General features: G+C 37.2%; 2 protein-coding genes across 2 annotated transcripts in view; both read left to right on the forward strand.

Annotated features, from left to right (window-relative positions):
• The first annotated feature begins 774 nt into the window (after window positions 1-774).
• LOC121377790 (carbohydrate sulfotransferase 9-like) lies at window positions 775-4,227 on the forward strand. The gene is made up of 3 exons (XM_041505885.1): window positions 775-919; window positions 2,942-2,985; window positions 3,435-4,227. Exons 1-3 carry the CDS (start codon window positions 802-804, stop codon window positions 4,110-4,112), a joined length of 840 nt encoding a protein of 279 aa, XP_041361819.1. The 5' UTR covers window positions 775-801; the 3' UTR covers window positions 4,113-4,227.
• Window positions 4,228-9,355: 5,128 nt separating this feature from the next.
• The window catches only part of LOC121383853 (anoctamin-8-like), a 44,069-nt gene continuing 34,101 nt past the window's right edge, over window positions 9,356-19,323 (forward strand). Inside the window, exon 1 of the mRNA XM_041513954.1 lies at window positions 9,356-9,495. Coding sequence (XP_041369888.1) covers window positions 9,411-9,495 — 85 coding nt within the window. The 5' untranslated portion in view covers window positions 9,356-9,410. The remainder of the gene's footprint in view (window positions 9,496-19,323) is intronic.

Here is a 19,323-nt window from a genome sequence, read left to right on the forward strand (position 1 = left end):
TATCTGACACCGTAAAACCATAATTAAAATGTGTTATATAATGTTTTTCGAAATCTTTCTTCTTTCCTTTTTGGTTCCTTCACAATGAAGCACGTGTGGCAAGTTACTAATAAATACAAGACGGCTATTGATATGATATCACAGCTTCATACAACGCGACCTTCAAAAGCTGTCATTATATACATAATGTCTGTCGAACATGTTTATCAGGTTCGGTCGATTAATATGTACAGGAATGTTTTAACAAGAGACCTGCATTTATTATATCCCGGTTAAGAGGTAAGGTTAACTAACGGCATGTCCATGTCTGTAATATGTTTTTTTAAAACGAACTGGAATTCGGGGTAGGAGATACACTGCAAAGTGTAGTGCGGTTGTAAGGTGGTTATGTGGTTCGGCCGACTCATAAACAGAAAAGTTAAGGTTTCTTTTGTTTAACGACACCACTAGAGCACACTGATTTATAATTTTTCATTGGCTGACGATTGTGACATTTGGTAATTTTGACATATAGTTTTAGAGGAAACCCGCTACTTCAGGGTTTTCCCCCTTTTTCTTTGATCTCTTATTCACGCATTTTTATGGCATGCATATCATTTTTGTTTCTTGAGAATGTGTTTAAAGATACATGAAACGTTTTCGTATGTGTATAGGTGAGCTACAGACCAGCAAACCACTAATAGTACCATCACTTTATTAAAATATACTGAGAACTATTTCATTATTTGTAAAATACGCCTACCGGTGAGACTGGACAGCTCATTTCAGTTGATGTCCACCACCACGACAGTGACAGCCGGGATGTTTCACATGCACGTGTCCGCAATACGACGACGTCTTGCGCGTCTTCGTCTACGACACTTTGTAATGGCGAGCTTACCATTCCTCACCATTGCCTTCATCCTTGTGTATCTCAGTCGTAAGCATGTTTGTGTTTTAAACTGCGGCTTACCTTTCCCCACCATTGCTTCCACCCGTGTATATATCAGTCCTAAGAATGTTTTAAACTGTAGCTTACCATTCCACACCATTGCTTCCACCCGTGTGCATATCAGTCCTAAGCATGTTTGTGTTTTAAACTGTAGCTTACCTTTCCCCACCATTGCTTCCACCCGTGTATATATCAGTCGTAAGAATGTTTGTGTTTTAAACTGTAGCTTACCTTTCCCCACCATTGCTTCCACCCGTGTATATATCAGTCGTAAGCATGTTTTAAACTGTAGCTTACCTTTCCCCACCATTGCGTCCACTCTTGTATATATCAGTCGAAAGCATGTTTGTGTTTTAAACTGTGGCTTACCTTTCCCCACCATTGCTTCCACCCGTGTATATATCAGTCCTAAGCATGTTTGTGTTTTAAACTGTAGCTTACCATTCCCCACCATTGCTTCCACCCGTGTATTTATCAGCCGTAAGCATGTTTGTGTTTTAAACTGTAGCTTACCTTTCCCCACCATTGCTTCCACCCGTGTGCATATCAGTCCTAAGCATGTTTCAAACTATAGCTTACCATTCCCCACCATTGCTTCCACCGGTGTATATATCAGTCCTAAACATGTTTTAAACTGTGGCTTACCATTCCCCACATTGCTTCCACCCGTGTGCATATCAGTCCTAAGCATGTTTTAAACTGTAGCTTACCTTTCCCCACCATTGCTTCCACTCTGTGTATATATCAGTCGTAAGCATGTTTGTGTTTTAAATTGTAGCTTACCTTTTCCCACCATTGCTTCCACCCGTGTATTTATCAGCCGTAAGCATGTTTTAAACTGTCGTGACTATTTTGCGTTTGTTTTTAATCCTACAGAACATTAAGCATAGTGACTAACTATAGCACGCAACTAATTCCAGTCATTTTAAAGGTACACAACTCTCTAAAAACTGAGTATGGTATTACTGTTTAAAACTTATGAATTCTTGCCTAGACTATTCATCTCTGTACATCCAGTGTGTTATTTCAACTCCTACAATTACCCACGGCAATCGACAATGCAGTTGAGATTGCCGTTAAGTTTTTAATTCTCCATGGCACGTTTTTTCAATGGCAGTTTCTTTTGCCATGGACATTTTCTTAATTGCAAGGGTTGTATTTGTTGTCTTAGGATCTCATTAAATACCTACGGTAATTATGCACTTACGGTGATTTTAGAGATAAGATCGTTTCGTAAAACAGGGTCCTGGATTCCTGGTGTCTACTGAAGCTCACCACAGAGTCCTAAGGTGTGAGTTTGTCGCGTGTCAGAAACTTAAGTAGACCTTTAAGGATATAAGACAGGGATTTGTACCTTGTATTATTATAAACACAAGCAATTGAAGAATTGCCATGATATGTGATAATTCAGAACACGTCAGTTTACAAATCACAAACACAAGCATTTGCTCATTTCCAAATGAGATTTTGAAAATCTTTGGCAGTGAAGTGTCAAGCCGATTTTTGAGTAATTATAACTCAGACTACATTGTAATGACTACGTAAACGTGAAAAAACAACTATTTGAAGTAACAATAAAACTTTTGGACGAAGTACAATACGGTAATATTAGAGGATCTTGTACCTTAATCATTTGTTAGAAGGAATGCCGAATCCAGAGAAGGTGATGGGGGTGGGGAACCTCCCCCTAAGCGCTGCATGTGCTTTAATTAACGAAGTCAATTTATGACCCATTTAGGGAAAACTGACCGGTGCCTATTATGTATGTATAAATACACCCCTTTCCGAAAAACAAAATGCTGGATTCATTTCTGAACTAATACCATATTTGGAAAGCCATGCATTGCAGGTAACTAGTCTTCCCTAGCAATTCGTTTATTTTCTTTTATATATAATTTATGTACTTAGGAACAAACAATGGCTAAGGTGTTATTTATGTGATATGTATGTGTTTTATATACTGGAGAGAAAAATATATCTATTTAAATTTGGCGATTTGTTTTTCCTCAGGGGAAAACGTGTTCAGCAGTAATAGCTGGTCTCCATCACTTAAGGTAGGTCTAATCGAATGCTGTAAAGGCTATTTTATTAGTATACTTTAAAGTATATAATATGTGGAATAGGGGCTTACCACTAAGCCATTCTACGATTTAAAACTCTAATAGAACAGTTTTTCCTTTGGATCTGTCGAGAGTCAATTTAACAGGGTTTTTTATTTGACCATCATGACTTCATGATAAAAGATAAGGAATGCATATGGAGAGACTCCGTGCCCCATGGTGTATATGGTTGCCTTGTTACAAAATAAGTTAAAAAGTAAGTGTGAAAGGCGGGTAGTGTAGAGTTGGGATTTTCTTTTTATGGGATGGACGGAAAACTATTACCACACACATACGCGCGCGCGCACACACACACACACATATATATATGGGTAAGGTGTAAATATTGTGTTTGTGTTTGTGTTTGCCTTTTCAAACCACAATTGAATTATTTCATATTGCAGGATCCGCACCCGACGTATTCATCATCAGACGTGCAGGTACAAATGGAACACAGACGTGAGCATGCGCAGGAGGCCTGCAAGAGGCCGCGAGAAGCGGTTAGCTGGTTTACGCTAGCCATTGTTGTATTTCGTCCGCTAAAATTAGCATTCTGTCACGTGCCAAAAAGTGGAACGACCATATGGACAAGCGTTTACCGATATCTCAATCAAGATTTGTTCCCAGGCTATCTCAAGAACCCCTTCCAAATGCGAAAATTCTACGTCCATCATACGAAGATGCGCCATTTTGAAACGCTGGATATTTTTCACGAAGGACATGGCTACTTGGACACTTCATTTAACGTTTTATTTGTCCGAGATCCGTATTCGCGACTTTACTCTGTTTATTTAGAAAAACTTTATCTTCCAGACATGTGGAACGATCTTGGTGTTGAAATTGTGAAACGATTCCGACCGTCTGCCACAAAACGTTCACGTCTGTGCGGAAATGACGTCACTTTCGTGGAGTTCATCCAGTATGTTGTCCAATCCGGAAACGAACCACTTGAATCAACACGATCACGTGTCGCCTATAACCAATCGCTGCCACCCGTGTGGAATCAGGTACGACGTCATCGGGAAAGAAGAAACATTTTCAAGAGACGTCGAGTACACCCTCAACAAATCTGGTTTAACTGAACTTGTACACAGATTTCGCGAAACTGACTGGGGGGAAAGGTTGATACGAGATTTGGTCCATCAAGGATTTATGTCGTCGGAACATTTCGTCAATCGGGCGTGCGTTAATGTCGACCTGTTGGTAACGCGGCTGTGGCGAATGTTTGAATTAAAAGGATTTCTTCCAATGGACTCTTCACCTCCTGCTGTTGATGCCTTACTTCCTAATGATATAAATATAGAGGTGGTCACCCAAGAGGCACTCAAACAATACAGTGAAGCTTTGCCAAGCGTCGTCAATCAACGAAAACGATGGAGGCTATCACTGAAAAACACTTGGTCGAGTGTTCCATCAGCTATACTGACAAAGATTCAAGAAATCTACAAGGACGATTTTGATATCTTAGACTATGATCCATACCCGGGTTATATATTTGCATGATTGAACAAAAATGTATGGTGCTTGGAAGTGCTCCCAAAAGACAGTATTTAACGAATGGATAATATAGGGAATACTACGTAGGCTACATGAATGGCTTATAGATACCATATCTTACGAGTTTCTTGAAAACGAATATAACAAGCGAAAACATCTTCTCACTCAGGCATAGTTTTGGATTATAAAACCTTAAATCTCACAAATTTAAATCCAGCTCCCCTGATGCATATATTCAAACAGCTCCTGTCTACTATTTCGTACCAACACTCCATAAGTATGACGTGTCTGCACGGAATTGTCCTCGTGGCTAACTCGTTAGTAAAGATTTCTCAAGAGTTGCTATATGTTGTAGGATAAACAACATGTTCTGAGTCCAGTGACGGTTTTTCTTCTTCCCATCCAGTGTACCAAACTAAAGGCTATCAATGGTATATATGCATATCATGTATGCATATATATTTCCTGTCTGTAAAAAACCCCCGCATATAAAATATTTAAAATCACAGTGTCCGTTTGCAAGATTCGAACCTACTACAACGACTCGCATAGCATTTCACACACACACACACACACACACACACACACACACACATACACACACACACACATACATATATATATATATATATATATATATATATATATACACACACACACACACACATACACACACATACATATACACGCACACGCACGCACACACACACGTGCATAGGCGTTAGGCAGTTGACGTTAAATATCTATTCTTAGCGAATGTGAAAGACAAACCCGTTTTCCTTAATCAAAATCTCTCCACAAGTTGAAGGCATTTTGGAATAATCGGAAAAGATCCCTTGGTGCGGGTTTCTTCTAAAATAATTTGTCAAAATTACCACAATGTTTGATATCCAATAGCCGATCATTAATAAATGTCTGGTGGTGTCGTTCAACAAGACAAACTTTAACGTGGCTTCTCTGAATCTCGATCAGTTCTCTTGTCTACATGAGGACTGCCACTCTTCTTGAGATCCTTTACAGGACATCACATCGTGCCGCCTTCGCGAGGACTGCCACTCTCCGAGAGATACTTTACAGGACGTTACATCCTTCTCGCGCCGCCTTCAGGAGGACTTCCACTTCCCAGTCTGTTTAATAAATCAAAACATATATAGGAAAGAGTTCAGTGAAACATATAGGTGTGATGGCATGCTCTCGCGAATCGCTGTCAAAACGTGTGGTGGTATCGGGTGTTCGCGAAAGGTGTGCATGCACATCCTGCCTTACCAATGGTACTCGTCATGAACATAGCCTACAATCGACAATGAAGTTGTTTTCATTATTGATTGACTCATTGTAAAATTGATTTTCTAGCTGTTTGCATTTTATAATAATAATAATAATAATAATAAATATATATATACACACACACACACACACACACACACACACAGAGACATACATACATACATTTATATATATATATATATATATATATATATATATTATATATATATATAGTCGAATCCACTTATTGCATATCGGTTTATAGCATACATCGATTATTTGCATATTATTCGGCTGCACAGAACCGGTTAGCATTAAATTAATACAAATTATGTCGCATATTTGAATAACTTGATAACGACAAACATCAGTTAATTGCACACGAAAACCAAAAAAAAATAAATCTAGAAAATGTCATCATAAAATGTTCCACAAACCTTTAACATTTTACCAGAAACAATTGTAATTGTACAGATAACAAAGTAGAATGTTCTATGTTGGTTAAAAACTAATATTAAAATAAGAAAAAAGTAAAAGCGGTTACTAAAACAGGCGATGCACATTGTTGACATCTCACGCAAGAAAACTCATCGTAGTGCTTATAGCAATGTGTTCAAGTGTTTATTGCAGTAATCCTGGGACCATTATTGCATCATTTAAGTCTTGATGTCAGGATTTGAGATGTAATTTGCACTTCTTCTTTTTTTACAAACTCACTTAAAACAATACTGACAACGGAACTCCGTTGACAGAACACATACAAAAAACATTCATGCAGCAGTGGAATAATCCATTGTTATTTTTATGTGCATGCATTAGCTAAAACACAGAGAGAGAGAGAGAGAGAGAGAGAGAGAGAGAGAGAGAGAGAGAGAGAGAGAGAGAGAGAGAGAGAGAGAGACACAAAGAAAAAGAGATTGAGAGAGACAGAAAAAGAGAGAGAGAGAGAGAGATTGAGAGAGAGAGAGAGAGAGAGAGAGAGAGAGAGAGAGAGAGAGAGAGAGAGAGAGAGAGAGAGAGACCACTCACCACGCACCTGTACACTTGCTCACCATTACCACCAAGGCACCACGCAGTCTCGCATGTCAAAAATTGTATATTAAACAAATATTTAAGCTACTCTTGAATTTCAGCCAGTGCTTCACAACTAGTTTATCAAATCAGGCGCGTGTGCAGGAATTTTAACAAGACAGTTATTCTAGACTGTGGCGAAGGTAGTTTATATAGAGATGTCGAGACATGCTACCCCCAAAAATATATTGAAATTTTGTTTAACAATTTTAATTTGCTTGAACAAGAGGGTTCAAGCCCCGAAACCTACCCATTGCACACGCGCCAGTTGTGTCATCCTGTCCGTGTTGCACAAGACCCTGAAATCTGAAATCGGATCTTATTGACATTCTGACTTGGTCTCGATAGTAGATCTGACACATAATGAGCCTTTGTCATATTGTTCAGATTTATATCATCGGTATTGAGATTGGTAGAATAAAATGGGTATCTGGACACGCGGTAGCTAGTTTCTGTTTGTTCTACTATTACGGAAAATTATATATATATATATATATATATATATATATATATATATATATATATATACTCTTCGAAAAAAGTAGTGGAACTCTAATAAGAATTTACAATTGCCAAAATTGTAAGGTACATTAGCTGTGGGGAATGGTTATATAATAATAGTGAATTAATTGGGCAAACATTACAACCGGTAGTTCAGTATTACAGTAGGTTGTATGTCCACCAAAGATCTTGAAGGATGATTGGGGTCAGAAGTGAAATTTGAAAGTTGACGCCTGTCAAGGAAGTCCAAAGTGAATAGGGACTCATCTGAAAACATGACACGTGACCAACGACGAATACCCCAGTTCTGACGCTCCCTACACCATTCACGTCTGTGGGCAATGTGACGATTTGTCAAGATAGGCACAACCTGGGGCCGTCGAGCATGAAGATGATTTCTAATCGTCTAACCCGTAACTCGGACACCAGTAGCCTGATGAAGGTTTGCAACAATTTGATTTGCCGTTTGAGCTTGATTTCTTAGAGCCTGGTTACGGATGAATCGATCCTGTACTCCTGTCGTTGCCCTGGGACGACCTGAACGGGGTCGTTCGTCAACATTTTAGGTTTGTTGGTACCTGTTCCATAGTCTGCTAATCACTGACTTCGAAACATTGAAGGTGTTGGCCACTTCACGCTGACTTCTGCCCGTTTGCAGCATGCCAATAGCCCGTAGCATTTACCTTATAAATATTTCCACTAAATTGTTATTAAAATAGTCCCAATTTTTTTTTTCAATGCCAAAAAAGGACCACTCACTTGCCTCAAGTATATGGTACATGAATTCTGTTTCAGTATATCCCTTTTTACAAGTTCTATAAATTAATTATATTAAAGTCTTTTGACATTATATAGCATAATACATATATAATAATCAACCACGGAAACAAAGGAAGGGTTTTAGGGAGTGCACCCCTCACAACATTTTAAAATGCCTGGAAAAACAGGTAAATACATACAATGTAAAAATAATAAAATTAGTGGGGTTATGTCAGCTGGATGTCTTTGCAGAAGTTTATTATGTAATTTTGACTTTGTTGGGTGCTCGTTTTCTACATTGCATCTACACTATGAGTGTACTATAGCTGCCCTTTTTAAACATTGCAACCTTCCCTAAAAAAATCATGGATCCGCCCCTGATAATATACATTATATTATGTATATGGTCCAGTTCAAAAATACAGTGACTGATATTACCAACATTTTAATATACTTTTACAGTTGAGGCCAACTGCAGATGTTTAAACATTTAAGATAAAAATGTCTATTCATAAGATAAAACTGTCTGTTGTATGCTAACCCAACAGGTTTTGTTAAAATAGGTAATTTTTTGATGGTTAACCTCACCAGGTGGATGAGTTATTTGAAATTTAGTACTTAATCAAAACATAAACAAATGTCCGCCATTTTGGACCCACAGAAAATGCACCAACAGGGAGATGTATAACATGCCATCAAAGTTATTTAATAATTCTAAACATCTAAAGTTTGTGTTGTAGTCAATCAGCAATTATATCACAAAATAGACACTAGTCACGATGACAACACTTTTTTTTCAGTAACTAATGGTGGCCTCCTTAATTTCTGACTGTGCCACTGAATGAAAAATAGAAATTAAAAGTATTATAAAAGGTGACTATATATTATTAATTTATATAAGCCTACGATATAAGTAATAACTAGTATTCGATATAACGGAGACCTATTCCCTCACTTTTATACTATTAAAAAGCAAATACATGTATAAAGCAAAATATCTGAAAAGTGTGGGGGGGGGGGGGGCACATGCCCCCTTCCCTTGGAACCCACCCCCTCCCGCTTCCTACGCCAGAGGATAGCTTTAAAACCCACTTCTCACTCTTGAAGGTTATGTACGATGAATGGAACCTAAGCCTGAGGCTAAGGTCATAGGTTACGACGTGTTCGTGTTTACCAACAAAATCGATGAAGTCACGTGATAACAGTCATGTGCAAAATATGGCGGCGTCTGTTAGTAGGGTTCCAGATTGCATGAATAACAATAAATAAGCAATTAAAATTGAATAATGAGTCAGGCATCGCCAGACAAAGCGGATAAGTGTCAAGCTGACAATGCAAATGCAGAAAAGCGAAGTCTTCAGCAGAGAATACGTAAGTAGAAAATACTTTCTGTCTACTGAAGTGACACGCAAACTGAAACTGATATGACACCGACACTGACAGTGATGGCAGTGACTGAGCAAGTCCGGAACACTGACAGCAAATGAAATATAACGGTTGATACGCGCCAGTTAAATGGCTCAAGAAAAGTAATGCAAAAGGAATAAGTTAGGAAACAGACAAATATATTAATTAACTTTAATTCAGAACAAAATAAGACGTTTCAAACATTTAAAGGAACAGACACTAGTTTCAGACCATGAAAATGCACACTAAGTTTAGTTAATCAACAAACCTGTAACACATTTGGATATAGTTACAACTTAATGAAACGTGAGTCTCTGAGTTTGAAATGGTGAAATACCCTCTAAAAATAGACTAAAACTCGACTCCATAACTGTTACTTCTCAAATGCACATGCGTTTTTAAATGAGAAATGGATGACCAAAAACACTTGGAATGTATGGAAATGGATAATCTAAATAATACAATTTAAGTAAAGTATGATTTTAGTTATCAAAGACGGCACTCATAGTAAAAAATATGCCTTAGTGCTTAAAAACTATGTCCCTTTAAATGGACAAACACACCATTTGACTTTTGGGTATAACATTGATTTAGGCCTACCCTGACCTTCGAACCCATCTTTACTTTGCATGAGTTCGACCCGTACCCCCCTTTCAATGGCTAGGGTAGTTTTAGGTATAAGGTTAGGGTTAGTCTATAGAGCCTTTGATATAGAGGGGTACAGGTCGAACTCTTTCTCTTTACTCATATGAATTTAAGGTGCTACCTAGAGCCGAGCTTTGTATGCAGTTTCCCATTCATTATTTATTCTTCCCTTATTACATATTAAATTCATATCATTAAAACTAAAGTTGGTTCTTTAAGTTTTATCTTTTTTATTTCTTTATCAGTTCTTCTATCTGATGTATAGATGTATGTTTTAAAATGACAACAAAAAGATCATGTGCAATACTAAAATAAATACAAAATTATTAATGTATTCAAAACTCCTGTCACTCGGCAGCCAAATGGCAGCTATAGGGGCCGTGACACCCTTTTGGAAATGAGGGTATCAAAGGGACAATTCCCCACCCACACTATATCAGGGCACTGAGTTAGCGCATTTTTTAGGATTCTAACAGAATGTCATTATATATTCCAATACATCTGCCATGAGCAGAGTTTGACGGCAGATGTATCAGACTAGAATGTTTGGTTAACAACACCTGTGAGCTTAGCACATTTAAGCTGTGGCTATTTCATATCAGGATTATTTCAACACGGGATCGTGAGCACACTGTTACGATTCCACAATGACTCAAAATGTTTGGTCACATTTCCACTATCAGACCAATGGTACAAGTTTATCTGATTTTAACTTGTTACTAGTATATTTTAAGATGTGTACGGCTTAAGATGAACTCAAATAAGTATGTCAATGTTTGGGTCCAAAACAAATATGAAAAAAGTTGAATTTTTACACCAAAATCATGTAATGTGTATTCAATGTTTATTAGTTATCGATAAAATTTCACATGCACGCGCACACACACACACACTACATATTTTCATTAGTAGCAAGGGATCTTTTATATGCACCATCGCATAGACAGGATAGCACATACTACAACGTTTGATATACCAGCCTTAGTACACTGGCTGGAACGAGAAGTAATCAAATAGGCCCACCGACAGGGATCTATCCTAGTCTGACCGCGCATCTGGTGAACTGGGCTATGTTTCGCCTGACAGTTACTTTGTTTTGTTTAACCACACCACTAGAGCACATTGATTTATTAACCATTGGCTACTGGATGTCAAACATTTTGTAATTTTGATATATCTATATATAGTCTGAGAGCAAATGTGCTACATGTTTACAGACAGGATAGCACATACCACGATCTTTGATATACCAGCCGTTAGTGCTGCAACGATAAACCAGTATACCGCAATAATTGATCAGCTTGATACCAACCATGGTACAGTTTTGTGTACAGTGATTTTTACATGCTATTTTTTCCTTGTATCTTATTTGACTTGAAATAGGCAAACAAACAAAAAACCCATCATTTTAATAATTGGTGATGACAGGAAATGTAACAATCACATCAAGCGTAGTTGGCTTACTTGTTGGCATACGAAGTGATAGGTCGGTTATACGTGATTCTAACTTCTAAACAAAACATTTTAAAAGTCCAATAAAATAACCAGTTAACGATAATTACAAATAAATGTTTTGTTATTTACACATTACTATTCATTGTTCATTTACGTTGGAATAGGGCTACGGCTGTCATCTTGAAATAAATAAATGAACAAGTGAGAATCGCACTTCGCTGTTTTTCCCTGAACTCGGAATACTTCAGCCGATCATTCAAAACACCTTGGCCAATAACCTCTGGTTCGGTTGATCTGCTGAAACATTGTCACTGAGTACGTACATTTCCGTGTCAAGCAAGCAGCAATGGAAAAGCCCTGATAGTAATGATTTCCGAATGTGACAATTTATAAATAGTTTGACACCGTCATACTGGTGTCCTAGCAAGTAGACTAGTATTGTGTTAAAAAAAAAAAAAATGGCCTAAAACATTTAGCCTGACAGCTGAAACTAATAAAGATTATTAAAAAGTTTATGCCTTCTGCTTTCATTAAAAAAACAAACCCCTAAATATTCAATTTAAATAATATCAACTATATTGCAATACATTTTCTTATATTGCAATATATTGCAATACAGTTTTGACCGTATCGTTGTACCCCTACCAGCCATGGTGTACTGGCTGGAACGATAAATAGCCCAATGGTATTTGGACAGAGTGAACCTTTAAAATAAAAATTTATCATACTAAAGAATTTGACTTTGATGGGTTTTTTCACAATGCCTTGAGATATTGAACTGAAAATTTGTGTAATTAGCTTTATCATGTATCATGTAATTGTTTTCCCTGTGGTCTCTTCAAATGTGATCTGAAACAAACCTCAAAATCACATTACATTGACAAACAACCTGAATTTTAATTTTTAATTTTTTTTTTTTTTTTTTTTTTTTTTTTAAATCAGTTTATTAGTTGTCATTTCTAAAAATGCAGGATTCTTTAGAAACCTAAACTTAATTACCAGGGCATAAATGTTTATTTTTAAGGCAACCATTATGTCATTCTTGTGGTTTTAGTGTTTACATGAATGATTTTCTTAAGTAGTTAAATACAAATGAAAATGTTAATGGGCAACGATAATCAAATGAGAATCTAAGATGAGCAATTTTCATAGCTTTTCTTCATCAAATTTCCTGTCATAAAATTAAGTTTGTTTGTCTTAACCCGACCGACCCACAAACATTTACCTACTGGTGTCAAAATCTTTGTTGGCCTCTTTTGGGAATTTTTTTTTTAACCAATTTCAATTTAGGCTTAATAAACTAGTGTAATATTGTCAAACATTTTAAAACCTCCATATAATTTAACAAAAATGTATTAACATCAGTTCTAATTTGTTGGAAATTAGCTATTCATGCTAATGAGAACATGATTTTTCTGCGACAGTGGCACGAGATCTTGCTCACCATGATCCATGTTCATAATACATGGTATATACTCTTGTGACAGGCAAAATGGGTTTTAAACTTAATCAATCTAATGGTAGCAGCACAGGTACTTTCACGTGAGCCAAATGAGGCTATGCACTGACATGCTTTAACAGTCACAAAGTTAATATTAGTGGTCATTTTGTCTGACACTAGGTGCAGTCACTAGAATGTCATCGCTTTAGCTATTAATAGACCCGATTCAGTCTGAAAAAAGCTATGGATCTCCGCAGAAAATCCGTAATCGGCCGACTTATTCCGATTGGCTTGGAATAGCAGTGAAAGAGATTTTCATGACACACGTCTATAATTATTGTTAACATATTTTATTTTCATCACTGTCATTAAATTGCATCGGTAGATAATATAATATTCTAAGAAACTACCCATAAAAGTTCTGTGACGTGCTTCAAACACCTAATATCATGACGTCAGGATTTGAGAATTTCATCAAACTTCCATAAATTGTAAATATTTCTGTGGCATGCTAATGTAGATAGCGTTTTATAACAAAAATTTACAGTGGTCATGAAAGAAATAGCTGGACATGTTGAACGATGGAGGAAAAGCTGGTTAGAACATTATCATCAAGCAGACGTCAGGCATTTCCCAATGCACCCAGTTTTCCAAAACATTGATAATATTAGTCAACACATGTTTGTTTGGAATTTTGGAAGAACGATTATAGCTTTTGCATGAACGATCTATCGTTTATGTTGATATTGGTTTTGCATAACCGACAGACAAACGACAAATTTTATGCCCTGATTACTTACAGGTATAATTATCATCAGACATACATGCACTGCATTGACACGTGTTGATTGTGACCAGTTGCAAACTCTGGGTCCTTTGTTTTAATTGGAGTGTAATACTTTGGTAGCTTTCTCACCAAGAATGGTGTTGTTGTTAACGTCTGTTTTATCTTGTGACCAGCTCAGCGGCTTTGACAAATGTCTAGCCTAGTGGCAGTGGATTGATTGTAAGTCCGACTTATGGCAGACTATAAAATCACAGACGTCTGAAACACCAGTCAGTTTGACCACTATTTATTTATTTATTTATTATTATTTTAAATCATGCACAAGATACCAATGTCTGGGCAGGCTGATCCAATTGACGGATAGGAATTTGTTCCAATAGTAGAAATGGACAGGTGCTTTGGACCGACAAGAATGACAAAAGTGGGACCGGCAAACACGCATTTAAAAAAAAAAAATTCGGTCTCAGAGATTGAGAATCGGTCCCAGACCGGGAAAATGGGCTTTTCCCAACCCCTGACATGCATGACATTATCAGAGACCATAAGACTTAAAAGATATAAAATTTGGAGTCTTTAACTATTTTCGCAGTATGCCTGTCCTAATTGAGGGTACTATAGGTTTCATCTCTGTCTGTTTGTCTGTCTGTCTATCCGTCTGTCCGTCCGTGTGTCCCACACATAGTTTTCAGGATATTTTTTTTTCACAATGCCTCGAGATATTGAGTTGAAATTGTGTGTCTATATATATAGCTTTATCATGTACTGTTATAGAGCAAACTTAATTTGCATGGCAATTTACCCATATTCCACAGAGTTATGACCCTTGAACTTAGGAGATATGAAAATTAATTGGGCCCGATAGGGGACGTTGTAATGATTTAGCAGTACTCTCAGAATGCTTGTTTTTGTCCCCAGATGATTCATTTTAGAACACAAGTAAAAGGTTTTTTTTTGTTCAACAACATCACTAGAGCATATTGAATTATAAATCATATGGTTAAGCCATCGGACATAAGGCTGGTAGGTACTTGGTTCACAGCCTGGTACTGGCTCCCACCCAGAGTGAGTCTTAATGACTCAATGGGTAGGTGTAAGACCACTACACCCTTTTTTCTCTCACTATAACCACTAACAACTAACCAACTGTCTTAGACAGACAGCTCAGATAGCTGAGGTGTGTGCCCAGGACAGCATGCTTGAACCTAAATTGGATATAAGCATGAAAATAAGTTGAAATGAATTAAATAAAACACGGGCTATTGGATGTCAAACATTTTGGTATTATGGCATATAGTCTTTGAGAGAAAACCCACTACCCCGGTACATTTTTCAATTAGAAGCAAGGGATCTTTTACATGCAACATCCTACAAACAGGATCCGATTGCACATACCACAGCCATTGATTATACCAGTTGTGGTGCATTGGCTGGAATGACAAATAGCCCAATGGACAAGCATCGATTCTAGACTGACTGTGCATCGTACTGTGAGCACTTTACCACTGAGCTACATCACGCCCCCATTTCAGTACTCATCTGCATGGTGATACGTTTATTATACATATGGCATATTGTTGTCTGTATCAAAGTGCTTTAACAGGTGTTAGCTAATTTGAATTTTTACCCATAGCTCAGTTGTGTGCCAAGAATTCCGTTAATTGCTGTTTACTGTTTATTTTTAAATCAAGCCATTATAGACAAGCCACATGAGTTCAATGTTTTCAATGAGTTCAGTGATGTTAAAGTTGTGTTGTGGATATTTACTACCAGGTTAAAAAATATTGTGTGTTGTACTTGCTTAAACATGTCAAGATGCATCAGAGAATTGTACAACATTGTTTACCATTTTGGAATTCCATTGTGAGTGTTGTATGTAAGTAATTATCACATACTACTATTAGTACTGAAGCTTTTTTTGATTCAGTGTTACAAGTTTGTAGTTGCTGATGCCGAGTGCTGATGTCAATTCTATTGTGAGTGTTGTATTTAAGTAATTACGATACTACTATTAGTACTGACGCTTTTTTGGATTCAGTGTTACAAGTTTGTAGTAACTGATGCCGAGTGCTGATGTCAATTCTATTGTGAGTGTTGTATGTAAGTAATTATCATACTACTATTAGTACTGAAGCTGGTTTGGATTCAGTGTTACAAGTTTGTAGTTACTGATGCCGAGTACTGATGTCAATTCTATTGTGAGTGTTGTATGTAAATAATTATCATACTACTATTAGTATTGAAGCTGGTTTGGATTCAGTGTTACAGGTTTGTAGTTACTGATGCCGAGTACGGATGTCAATTCTATTGTGAGTGTTGTATGTAAGTAATTACCATACTACTATTAGTACTGAAGCTTTTTTTGATTCAGTGTTACAAGTTTGTAGTTGATTGATGCCGAGTGCTGATGTCAATTCTATTGTGAGTGTTGTATGTAAGTAATTATCATACTACTATCAGTACTGAAGCTGGTTTGGATTCAGTGTTACAGGTTTGTAGTTACTGATGCCGAGTACTGATGTCAATTCCATTGTGAGTGTTGTATTTAAGTAATTACCATACTACTATTAGTACTGAAGCTGGTTTGGATTCAGTGTTACAGGTTTGTAGTTACCGATGCCGAGTACTGATGTCAATTCTATTGTGAGTGTTGTATGTAAGTAATTATCATACTACTATTAGTACTGAAGCTGGTTTGGATTCAGTGTTACAGGTTTGTAGTTACTGATGCCGAGTACTGATGTCAATTCCATTGTGAGTGTTGTATTTAAGTAATTACCATACTGCTATTAGTACTGAAGCTGGTTTGGATTCAGTGTTACAGGTTTGTAGTTACTGATGCCGAGTACTGATGTCAGTTCTATTGTGAGTGTTGTATGTAAGTAATTATCATACTCATTGTTTTAAAGTGACAGACCCTAGTTTTTAAACACTAAGGCATATTTTTTACTATTAGAGCCATTTTTGAATACTAAAATCATACTTTACTTTGATTTTATTGTTTAGATTATCCATTTCCGTACAGTCAAAGTGTTTTTGGTCATCCTGGTGTTTTTAATATCACAAAATGCCTGTTCTAATTTCTCATATTTTTAAAAATACATTTGTGTCTTGAGAAGTAACAGTTATAATGGAATCAAGTTTTAGTCTATTTTTAGAGGGTATTTCACCATTTCAAAGTCAGAGACTCATGTTTCACTCAATTGTAACTTTATCCAAATGTGTTACATGTTTGTAGATTAACTAAACTTAGTGTGTGCATTTTCATGGGCTGAAACTAGGGTCTGTCCCTTTAAGAGTAGTTAAGATATATACGTGTCTGACTAAAAAAATGTCCAATGTTTGTTTGTTTGTTTTGTTTTTGTTTTTTAACTACTTGTGAAAGTCTAGTTTGAACATTGTTTGTTTGTTTTGTTTTGTTTAATTACACCACTAGAGCACATTGCTTCATTAATCATCGGCTATTGGATGTTAAACTTTTGGTAATTTTTGACATATAAGTCTTAGAAAAGAAACCCACTACATATTTCTATTAGTAGCAAGGGATCTTTTATATGTCCTACAGACAGGATAGCACATACCACAGCCTTTGATATACCAGTTGTGGTGCACTGGCTGGAACGAGAAATAGCCCAGTGGGCAGCTTGAGCACTGCATGAACAAGAAAGAAATAATGAATCGAATGAAAAAGTTGTTTAATTTGTACAGCTATTATATTAACAAGAAAATAAGAAAGAAAGAAATGTTTTATTTAACAACGCACTCAACACATTTTATTTACGGTTATATGGCATCAGACATATGGTTAAGGACCACACAGATTTTGAGAGGAAACACGCTGTCGCCACTACATGGGCTACTCTTCCGATTAGCTGCAAGGGATCTTTTATTTGCGCTTCCCACAGGCAGGATAGCACAAACGATGGCCTTTGTTGAACCAGTTATGGATCACTGGTCGGTGCAAGTGGTTTATACCTACCCATTGAGCCTTGCGGAGCACTCACTCAGGGTTTGGAGTCAGTATCTGGATTAAAAATCCCATGCCTCGACTGGGATACGAACCCAGTACCTACCAGCCGAGGCCGGTCAACAAGAAAATAATGCTGGTTAATCATGCTTGAATTTTATTCATGTATTCAGAGGGGCGGGATCTAGCTCAATCGGTAGAGCAGTTTGCCTGAGGTGCTTGCATCATAGGATCGAACCACCTCAGTTGACCCATTCTCTAATTGGGGGTTTTCCCGTCCCAACCAGTGCGATGGTATGTGCTGTCCTGTCTGTGGAAAGTGCATATATACAAAAGATCCCTTATTGCTAATGGAAAGTGTAGCAGGTTTCCAGGGCTTGAACTTAACGACAGCACCGAAAGCAATTGCCGTCGTTGAGATATTAATTACCGTCGTTGAGATATTAATTGCCGTCGTTGAGATATTAATTGCCGTAGATAGAGAGCATCACCGATGGTACTTTTGTGCCATTGGTAAAGCTCCTCAACAATGGCAAAATGTATACACCTGGTGTACATTGTCTGCCAATATTTAACAGTTGCACATTTGAAATACAGGTATGTCTACAGAGAGCAAAATAGCCTTTCAGTCATGTTTATTTGTCACTTTTTATAAAATTGCCATAGGCAGGCTAACAATAGCCGTCGGTGGGACATTTCACCGATGGCAATTCTTTTAAAAATTACCGTGGGACACAAATTCTTAAGTTCGAGCCCTGGGTTTCCTCTCAAAATAAAACAAACTGTAACTTTCATTTACCCCCAGGGGTGGGATGTAGCTCAAAGTTAAAACATATGCCTCAGTGCAGTTGGGTCAACTTGGGCAGAGGACCGATCATCTTACACTTGGGTTTTCACCATTTCAACTAGTGCCCAGTAACTAGTGCCTCATGGTCAAAGGCTGTGGTGTTTACTGCCTTATCAGTGGAATGCTGCTTTCTAAGGACGTGGATATAAACCTCTGTGATAATGTTTCTAATTATTTTATTTTGGTTTGAGACATGAAAGGTGAGTCATCACTCCAGCTCCCTTCTACACTCGGCTGAAAAGCTTTAGGAGAGCTGCCAATTGATTGCCTTGCAATAATTTTTTTTTAATGAATTTCATTTGAAACTTGATGTGATTGCGCGCAGCTAGCATCATTTAAAGAGAGCAATCTTCTGCACGGCAAAGTCTGTTGGGTAAAGTGTCCAACCGTTACCCTGTAGTGTTAGGGTTAGGTTTAGGGTTAGGGTGAGGTTCTTTCTTTATAAATGTACATATCAATATAATTGGGGGGGAGGTGACTGGCAGAAATCTTTCCGACTTTTGTTGGTACGTGTCACAGTGTGTGTGTTTTTTTTATCAGTGTGGATCTCATGGATAATTTTGTTTACAAAATTTTTATTAGCAACATTTCTAGTCAATTGAAAATTGATTAGCAACTACTGTTTTGTCTTAGAATTGTATAGCAATCTCTGA

This window comes from Gigantopelta aegis, chromosome 2 (assembly GCF_016097555.1).
Source record: "Gigantopelta aegis isolate Gae_Host chromosome 2, Gae_host_genome, whole genome shotgun sequence".
NCBI classification, from domain to species: Eukaryota; Metazoa; Mollusca; class Gastropoda; order Neomphalida; family Peltospiridae; genus Gigantopelta; species Gigantopelta aegis.

Excerpts from the sequence above, each read along its gene's own strand:
- LOC121377790 (XM_041505885.1), top strand. The coding sequence starts at position 802 with ATGTTTCACATGCACGTGTCCGCAATACGACGACGTCTTGCGCGTCTT. Across the intron at positions 920-2,941 it reads CATCCTTGTGTATCTCAGTC|GGGAAAACGTGTTCAGCAGT; the intron begins GTAAGCATGTTT and ends GTTTTTCCTCAG. Across the intron at positions 2,986-3,434 it reads GCTGGTCTCCATCACTTAAG|GATCCGCACCCGACGTATTC; the intron begins GTAGGTCTAATC and ends TTCATATTGCAG.